Source organism: Nanorana parkeri, unplaced genomic scaffold (genome assembly GCF_000935625.1).
Source record: "Nanorana parkeri isolate BGI_ZX_2015 unplaced genomic scaffold, ASM93562v1 scaffold912, whole genome shotgun sequence".
Classification (NCBI taxonomy): domain Eukaryota; kingdom Metazoa; phylum Chordata; class Amphibia; order Anura; family Dicroglossidae; genus Nanorana; species Nanorana parkeri.
Genome location: NW_017307180.1, coordinates 681,728 through 691,799, shown reverse-complemented (window position 1 = coordinate 691,799; position 10,072 = coordinate 681,728). Strand labels below are relative to the sequence as shown.

The window sequence follows — 10,072 nt, the reverse complement described above, 5'->3', positions numbered from 1 at the left end:
TGATCGGTGGAGTACAGGTGAAGTCATGGCTGGCATACAACGTTATTGTTTATTGCTTTGCACAATGACTTTGATAACGATTATCAGGTTCAACTGAAACAACGGTAGCCGGCAAATTCCCAACTGTTTGCAAAAAGGCTTTTCTCTGTACCTGATGATTTATTGTCACAGATCTTGTGTCGGACATAGTTCTAGGTCAGACTTGTCAATGGTAAAATACTATGCTCCCACTATTAGAGTGATTGTGGAGGGAGCGCACTGACATAGCAGTGAAGTTCTCCCCAGCCTAAGTCTTTTTTTTTTTTTTTTTTTTTTTTAAATGCTGTGCATGATATTTCTGGCTCAGTAAGAAACGACCAGAGTGTACTATTTGGCTATAGTTTGGTACCAGTTTCCTCCATGCTGTTTTACTTGAACAGTGCTGACATTTTAACAAATGCCATAGAAGTTCCTCTGAAGTGGAGGAGTAGCTTCATTTTGCCGCACAGTTAAATCGCTGTTTTGATTCAGTTGTCATGTTCCAGTAACTGAGCTTAAACACATTACTCTTTGAAGAATAGTATTTTTGATTTAGCGCTCTGGACGTTTCATGAAAAGAAAAAAAAATGTGTTTCTGGAAAAGAATCAACAATTTTTTAACATTGTATGAAATGGGTTTTAGTCAACAGTAAGAAAATTGAGAGCAACTGGTATTTCTTAAAGGTTCCTATTTATTGAGGTCATGGTACATCTAGAGGTAAAGTCACAGTCATGTATCCAAGTCCAGATGAATGTGGCTACTAGTTCTAGTCTGGTTTATTTTCATGTGGTCAGGATTTAATGCTTAAGGAGACCCTGTCACCAACTTAAAAATACAGATAAAAGCACAGATATAGCAAGTTCATTATTATTAATTTGCCAGTCAATTAACTACCACAGCCTTTCCCTTCTTGCATAGACCTCTCCTCTTCTGGGATTGTCTCATTATGGTCTGTGCTGGCTTAGCTCCTCTGCCCTTTCCAAGCCTCCTTACTTCTGGGATTCTATAATTACTGTCTGTGCTGGCTTAGCTCCTTTGCCCCTCACCTCTTTACTTCTGGGAGTGTCTAATTACTGTCTGTGCTGGCTTAGCTCCTCTGCCCCTCCCCTTCCTTGCATAACCTTTTATGTAACAGTGAGGAATGAAGGTGACTACTATAGCGTGTCACTTGAGCAAGAGCTCAGAGTTTGCAGGAAGGCAATGTCTAAAATACATTAAATTCTTATTGGAAAACTGTCTACAAGATTATGCTTACTGGCAACAATTATTAGAATATTACATTCGAAAACCCGCGGGACTCGGGAGAAGACCTGGTGCTTGTGGCCTGGGCGCCGGGTCAATGCTCCTAGCCTGTGTCCACCTTTTCTATAAAATCACAGTGGCTGATGAGCCAGGGATGGTTTCCAATGACCTGAGTTCGCCCAAGCCCATGCACTGACGCATTTCTCCATCCTGCTCCAATCAGTTGGACAATCCTCACCCCTCAGCTACGCATCACAAAGGTACGGGAATATCCCTGCTACAACTTAATAGACTGAGAAGGGGGGTATCGGTCACAGTTTTGCGCAGGCTTGGCCGAAATGGGTTCATACCAAACTCCCGCATATCAATAATAATGACCACACAAGCTGCAATTTCAAAACCTACCACCAGGCAGTTAAAAGCACTGAAATGCCATAATAAGGTGTATGTATATATATAATCTTGTAATGTGACACTGGGCTTATGACAAGTGTTTGAGGTATTAAATGCCATGGAATTCTATTGTAAATGTCACCTATCTGTAATTAAATTATTTGGTTTGTACAACTGAATCATTCATTTATCCTTTAATCATCTGCAAGATATAGATTAAAAGTGGAAAGTATGTCTAATGCATAAACAGAAGATGCAAATGGTGTGCCTTGAAGATTTACTGACCAGATTAGGAGCTAAAGGGAATATCAAGTTGTAAACTAGAGGGATACTAGTAGTAACAGGCTTGATTTAAGGCAAGCTGTATTGTATGTGGGTCAGTGAGCTATGGTTGTATGCCTCATTGATCCTGATACAGTTATCTATAGCAACGCTGCATTGTCCACTATTGACCTTTATCAACTAAAATAAAGAATTCAGTTGATCTCTTATTGTTAAAGGAAACTGAACAGGGCTATTCTGAGCCAAGGTTTAGACTCCTCTTCTTGCTGGAAAGCTCATAATATGTTAACATGTTAATGTGCCCTGATGCTTACAATTATAACCAATTTTCTGCCCAAATAGTACAGACATGTGATAATGAAAAGGAAGAACACAGCATTCCATTTATTATAGGCTTCCCAGACCTTTTGGATATTTGAAGTAGATTTAATTAGGAAGTTTTGGGAGCGCTAGAAACATACTATTATTTATATGGAAGGGTTGTAAACATTGAACTGCAACTGAAGCTCAAACTTTTTTTAGTTTTGGATGGAGTGAGGAGGGTTTAGAAGACCTATCAGTTTGTATTGTTGTCTGTGTCCCTATAAGGGAGATGCATGCTCTCTATTTGTCCTGGTGACCATTTTTACAAAATTGAAAGAAAATCCCATATTTTGGGTTGTTGTCTGAACAGGAATGGGAAATGTTCCAACAGGGACACTGGTTCTGATGATCCTGCTGACCACCAGTAATTTTCCACACTTTGGAGGGATTTCCTCTCACTTTCCCTTGTGGCTTTCAGACAGGAAGTGAAGGGAAATCTCCTTTAATGGGACACACAAAAAGGCTGATGGGGGTTACTTTTCAATCCTCCCTTTCTCTCTCCAAAACTAAAAGAACGTTTTTGCTTTAGTTCTACTTTACATTGACTCCTCAGAAATAAAAAGTTACAGTTACAAAGGCAAAATACAAAATTGGTCTTCTATTAATAAACGATCTTTCGGCAAGGTTATTTTCTCTGTGTATGTCGCTGGATGTGTAATACTATAAAATGGGTCACCATTCCAAAAAGAAGTGACTAAATAGGAAAACATTTGGTGGCCATAGGAATAGCAGCTCCGTACATTGTCTTGACTGATGGAATTAGAGTTGTGTGAAGACTTCAGTGATAACCGTTATAATTAAAACTGTGTTCTACAGACTCAAATAGACACTTCTTTGTGATGTCTCACCAATGACCGAGCAGTATAAACTCCTCACTCACAGAGGATTATGGAAGCAGCATATTGCTAAATAAATGACAGGGATTTATAGCCCCTCCTTTTGTCCTTTTGATGTTTCTGTTAAATATTCTGTTAAATATTCAATAAAGTATATGGCTGTATGTAGTTCCTGCACAGATAGGCTTGTAGGGTTATCTCAGGATTTCCATAAGGCCTCTTATGTCTGGGTTATATGATGTGTCATCATAGATGTCAATAGAGATAGCTGTACCCTTTGGTCAAATTATCATGAAAATAATATTGGCTTGCTTGTTTTTATGGAACAGTATTTTGGACAGAAGAGCATCTGGCAGGAGAAGGGGAAACTATATAAAAATAGAGGAAAGGTCTCCCCCTTTCCCTTCTCTTTCCCTCTTACTCTGTATACCCTTTAAAGTTAAAGGGCAAGGATGGATCCTTCTTTCCTCATTATCAATAAAACTTTGTAAAGTGCTTTTACTGGATGTATTCATCGCTATGTTTTATTAATTGTTCTTGTAATTTGTTGTATTGCTGGTATTTTGCTTGTCTACCAGTGCTGTCTAAGTCCCTATTGCTTATGTACATGCAGCTTTACCAACTTTAATTGTTCCCTAATACAACCTTTTGAACACAAATAGAGGAAAGGAAAATGTATGTGCTTAAAGTGGACAGTCAGACACGTTTGTACTTTTTTATATTTAGAAAGACTATAAACTAATTTCCTATAACATGTCAGATCGCTCAGTGCATTTGAAAGGTGAAATCTGTCTGTTTGCAGTGTTTTTTGTTTTTGCAGCTTAGTGTAGAGCCACCATGAGCTATGATAGAAACATTGACGTCTCAAATCTAATTGGTTACTGGCAGCCTCACCTCCCCTTTTGCGTTTCTCCAGTTTTATAGAATTCCTTTACAAGATTAGGCAGCCGCTTTTATTTTGGTTAAAGCTGAGCTCCAGGCACAAAGACATTCAATTTAAATAGAATCGTTTATATCCACATGGGATATAAATCCACTTTGTATGCACCAAATAGAGAGAGCAAAGCTGTGGGAGGGGACCAGCAGGCCCACCCAGTGTAGGCTGCCAACAGGCAATACAGGTGGGGGCGGATACAAGACCAGTCACTGGTCTATATTACAGGAAGTGCCTGCACAGAAGAAAAGTTTCACACTACTGCACAGATCTGAAAGAAACCCACAAAGCTCAGCAAGATTCAAAAAAAGAATACACATGCCTCTTATATTTAGACAATGTTTGTATATCCTGGAGTATAGCTTTAACATAAAGAGCATTCAAAAGTTCCTTGTTTTAAAAGGTAGAAATGTTTTCCCTTTTAATGTCTTCCTTTTATAAGATATAATAGCTGTAGAGTTCTGCATCTGTTCTGACAGCTCTATCTGCTGTTGGACTACTTCACACACAGGCTGACTATGAGTCACTAAAGGGAAAGTAAACCTTATCCCTTTTTAATCTTCATGTATGTATCACAGACCCTCAAAATATCAAAAGTCTGTATTCACAAGAGTCTTATGTTTGTGTTTTTACAGGAGAGAAGCCGTACAAGTGTACGTGGGAAGGCTGCGACTGGAGATTTGCCCGCTCAGATGAACTGACGCGTCACTACAGAAAACACACGGGAGCGAAGCCCTTTCAGTGTGCAGTTTGCAACCGAAGCTTCTCCCGCTCTGATCACTTAGCCCTACACATGAAGAGACATCAGAACTAGAATGGATCCTGTCCAAGGCTCTTCTTCGCTATGCAATCTTCTCCCCACTGCCTCATTGCTGAAACACTATGCAGACTGTAGTAACTGCCCATTAGGGTAGTTGCTGCTTAAAAACATGTTATCCCAGTTGTCAGACGGACTTACGGGAAGGTGGGGTGGGAAGAGGAACTGGAACATAATAATAGAACATGCTTTTCTCTTTATTTATAACTCCGTATTAAAATACAAAGCGATCAACCAGTCAGAGAATGTTTTGCTACAACTGTTCTGTTTTTCTTTTGCAGTATACGGCAGTTGGCAGGTTTCATCTCAATTCAGCGTATTTACATCTCAACACACAAGGGTTTTTAAGGTTGTTTAGTGATGTTTTGACCAAAGCACTGTCTTTACTGTTACTTGAGTATGCAAGTACATTTTTTTCATGTGTATTTGTTTTTTTAACTTCAGTGTCACTATACACTTTATTATTGTTCTTCTCATAAGTACCTGAATTTATGCTAAATGTGGCTCTCCATTTGTTCAATGTTGCTTTTAAATGTAGTCAAGTGAGGCCTTTTAGAGCTAAATTCCCAAATATATTTCATTAGCCTTAAAAACGCATTGACCTTTTTGGAAGCAATTCTTCTATTTATATGTAAAAGTACAATGTGGAATTCACTACACAAGCATTTAGCTAATTTGTACATAGTTTGATAAGCTCGCCTGAAACATTGTAGGTTTCTCTGTGTCATGTCACTGCGGATACTGATCTTATACATAATAGAATACTGTACCCTTTGAATGTTCGCCATATTTCCAGATAGGAGCACAGCTGTTCGAAGCTCCATTTACATCTGAGCAATTTGAATCTATAACGATTGAATTCCATTATACTCAATGGTGCCCGTTCACCCCTGTGTGATTCAAAGTTCAAACGCTTGACACTAGGATTTCCATTATACTTAATGGTGACCGTTAACAGCTGAGCGCTTTGAAGCTTCAACACTTGACACTAGGATCTTCATTATCAGTGGTACATGAGCGATTTGAACGCTTTATTACTAGGATTTCCATGATATTCAATGGTGCCAGTTCACACCTGAGGGATTCAAAGCATGAACGCTTGACACTAGGATTTCCATTGTACTCAATGGTACCAATTCACACCTGAGTGATTCAAAGCTTGAATGCTTGACACTAGGATTTCCATTATACTCAATAATGCCCATTGACAGATGAGCAATTTCAAGCTTCAACACTTGACACTAGGATTTTCATTATACTCATTGGTACCTGAGCGATTTGAAGCTTCAACGCTTTATTACTAGGATTTCCATGATATTCAATGGTGCTTGTTCACAGCTGAGGGATTCAAAGCATGAACGCTTGACATTAGGATTTCCATTATATGCAATGGTGCCCATTCACACCTGAGTATAATGATGCTTAAAATAGTACATGAGCATCTTTGGGGCAGAGTCATGTGTTTTGGCCTCCATAAACTAATGGGAGCATCTGAAAAATGTGTTTTGGTTTTTTTTTTGCACATTTTCGTGCCTGTTAGCTCTCCATTGGCTAAAAATAATAATAAAAAAAAGCTCAAGACTGAAGCCAAAATGCCTGTATAAACACTCAATAAATGTCCGAAAACAACCAAAGACAATCAGCTCAAGTTTTTCAGGTGGACCTGAACGGATCCCCTCCTGATCAGCCCGTGTGAAAGAGGCTTTAAATATTAACAGCTCAGAACCACAATACAAATCATTTCACTTGTGTGTCTGTGACATCGCTACATCTTTGCAGGTGTGATATCACTACTGGCCACATCTATGCAATGTTAACACTACCTACCAAATATAACATTTTTAAGAATAACCAACAGCATTCAGAATGATCAATGTAAGCTTTAAAATGACATTGCTCCCTCCTGAACGCCTGTCTTGGCAGTGACATTCTTCCTGTGAATTTTACATGACGTTTTTGCACTTGATCTGTAATCTTTTACGGGATTATCCTTATCATCAGAACTAACAAACAGGATGTCAGTAAGTATGTTAAAAGCTGATGTTAAGAATCATGTAAGTGATCGTTTGTTTTGAAATGTTTATGTTTTGAAATGTTTATGCAACCTATGTTATCGGACACGGTAATTTTTAAAAAAAAGTTACTATGCAATTTACTCTTGTATAATTGCAGTACCTTACATAATGGTGTAACCAAAAATAGATTTGATGAAGGTTTGATGCAGCAAAAAAAGCTTGAATTAAACAAGGATGGTAAAGACAAAAAAAACACACACACAATACACAGAAAGGGTCTTGTTTGTTCTTTAAAATGCTGTATTTTATTGTCTATTTATTTTGTGGTTAAAATTGGTGTTTTTGTAAGATTGCTACTGTATTTTAGCTACCCTTTTGATAACTTAACATTATTGTACTCCTTCAAATGTACTTTTAGAATGTGTAAATACATTACAATTGTAAATAATTTTGTACAACACTTTGAATCGTTTGTTTATATAAAGATGTGCACATTTTTGTTGCTTTATTGCCTTGTATTTTTATATTTGTAGTTAAAAAGAGACAAAAGACTGCTTCCAAAAGAAAGTCTTTTGTACTTATAAACAACAATAAACTAAAGTACCTAAAATGTGGCATTATTTTATTATTTACATTATCTTTGAAAAAACAACAATAAAAATATATGTATATACACATTTTTTGCTATTACAAAGAAGGTACACGCATTCTTACTGACCACTGGAATTAGTTTGCATTGTGTTGGCATTTGACCAGTCCTGTCATGGGTCATCTCTTTGGTGAATGCTAGTGCAGCGCAAGAACTACTATGTATAACTTGTACTAAGCTCCCATTCTCACTAGATGCATTTGCCATGTTCGTCGCGCAACAGCATAGGGCAGCCCATTAATTTCAGTGACAAACACAGCAAGAAAAGCTCATGCAACAATTTGAGCTGTGAGCTTTGTGTACCAAGACACACAGCGTGCTTGCAGCATTTGGGGTGCATTAAAAAAGAACTAAAGCCATACCTTTTTTTTGGGGGGGGGGGCTTTAGTCCTCTTTTGGGTCACAGGAGTACATTTACTAATGTACTCCTGTGACCCAAAGTCAGCATCTAGCGGTCTACTGCCAAAGCCAGCTGCGCCCACACCCACCTCCTTTCTGTCCCTTCAATGAGCACTGGAAGTACAGAGAGAGGGGAGGGGGGAATCCCTGTGGGGAGCGGTGACTGACAGTCACGTCTTTCTACAGGGAGAAGCCGTGAGCTGAGTGATCAGCGGTTTGTGATCGTTCAGTTCTCGATCTACAGAACCAGCATGTGACACCTGCAGCGTCATTCAGCAGCTCAAAGTATTTGGAAGAGACTATTTTACTCTCCCAATAGTTCTCCTTGAACAAATAATGGCAATTTTAGGAACAACACCTTACATACACACATTTTAAATCATGCAGTTTTGAGCATGTTCATGCATGCAACTGGTGTGAATGGGGACTTAAAATAAAAACCTGCAGTGATCAGCTGTATTTAGCAGTGGCCAAGTGAAGTAATGTGTACTGCACCTCAGTTCACAGTTTATTACTGTAATAACCAAACACAAATGCAGTGGAAACGCAGGCCAATAAAGGAAGAAACGTAAAAATAAGAAAAAGGCAGCCTCCCCATGTTTAGGATTGGTAATCTGCAATATATAACATTTTGGGTTTAGATACGGTTTAAAGTAGTATTAAACTCTCAGACTTTTTTTCCAATAATGACTGCAGATCAAACAAATATTCATGGCCCAACAAAGTATTTTTTTCCCCCCCCAAACACTTAAAGTGATCATGTTTCAGAACAGATGGCTCAAACTCTCTCTGCTCCACTTTAAACTTCCTCTACAGTACAAGGGAGAGCGCAGTCTCCAGTAGTGATGAGCTGAACACCCCCGTGTTCGGTTCATATTCGAACGCCCGAAAAGTTCGAATACGAACTCGAACTCAATGGGGGTCGAACGTTCGAAAATGAATGCCCCCTTTAAGAGGGCTTGTATGCAAGTAATTGACCATAAAAAGTGTATGGGGTCCGGGTACTGCCCTGGGGACAGGAATTAATGAAAAAAAATACAGTTTTTAAAGGAGCAGTGATTTTAACATCACTTAAAGGGTAAGAATTTTTTTTTTTTAATTCCTTCAAATATCGTGCCTGAGGGGTCCCCTTAACCTGCCTGTGAAGTGGCTGATCTGTACAATTTTTAGAACCTGCTGCAGCAAAACTGACATTTCAAAATATTAAGGAGGGACCCCATGTACAAAAAAAGAAGTGTCTGGGGTTCCCCCCAAAAGTCATACCAGGCCCTTAGGGTCTGGTAGGAATATTTAGGAGGGACCCCATGTACAAAAAAAAAGTGAGTGGGGTTCCCCCCCAAAATTCATACCAGGCCCTTAAGGTCTGGTAGGAATATTTAGGAGGGACCCCATGTACACAAAAACAGAAAAAAGTGTGTGGGGTTCCCCCCAAAAGTCGTAGCTGGCACTTAAGGTCTGGTAGAAATTTTAAGGAGGAACCCCACCCCCCTAAAATTCCATACTAGACCCTTGATCCGAGCATAGGCCTGACAGGGCCGGAAAGGGGGGGGGGGGACGAGCGAGCACCTGTGGTCAGGTGCCAGACTTTAACCAATCAGAGCTTCGGAGGGCATTTTGCCTTATGGAATATCCGCGGTCGAACAAACCACAAACATCCCATAAGTTCGGTGAACGCTCGAAACGGCCGATGTTCGGTACAAACTCATGTTCGAATCAAACACTCGGCCCATCCCTAGTCTCCAGCACCTTTTGACTTTAATATCACTCTAAGCTTTAAATAGATTAAGCTTAAACTGGATTTATGCTAATCAGTACTTGGGAAAAACGGCAGGATTGTTAACTAAACACACAACTGAAATACATAAACAGATTTGTAATTTTGTCCAGTCTGTCCTGAGATTTACACAGCCCTTCCAGAAAGCAGGGCCAGGTTGGTGACTCTTTTGCTGTTAAAGTGACACTTAGCTCAGGAATTAAAGTGATATAAAAGCTTTATTTTTACAAATAGGAGGCCCATACTTTTAAAACTTATTTGTTGTTTGAAATTAAAAATTTTCAGTTCCTCATTCACTAGTGGGTCCCCCCCCCCCCCCCCACACTTCCCCCCCCCCCCCGCGCCGCCC

The 10,072-nt window shown here is 39.3% G+C and overlaps 1 protein-coding gene across 1 annotated transcript in view; it reads left to right on the top strand.

Annotated features, from left to right (window-relative positions):
- Positions 1-5,280, top strand: part of KLF5 (Kruppel like factor 5) — a 21,951-nt gene extending 16,671 nt beyond the window's left edge. The window contains exon 4 of the mRNA XM_018566063.1: positions 4,705-5,280. Within this exon, the coding sequence (XP_018421565.1) occupies positions 4,705-4,883 (179 nt within the window). The 3' untranslated portion in view covers positions 4,884-5,280. The remainder of the gene's footprint in view (positions 1-4,704) is intronic.
- Positions 5,281-10,072: the final 4,792 nt, after the last annotated feature.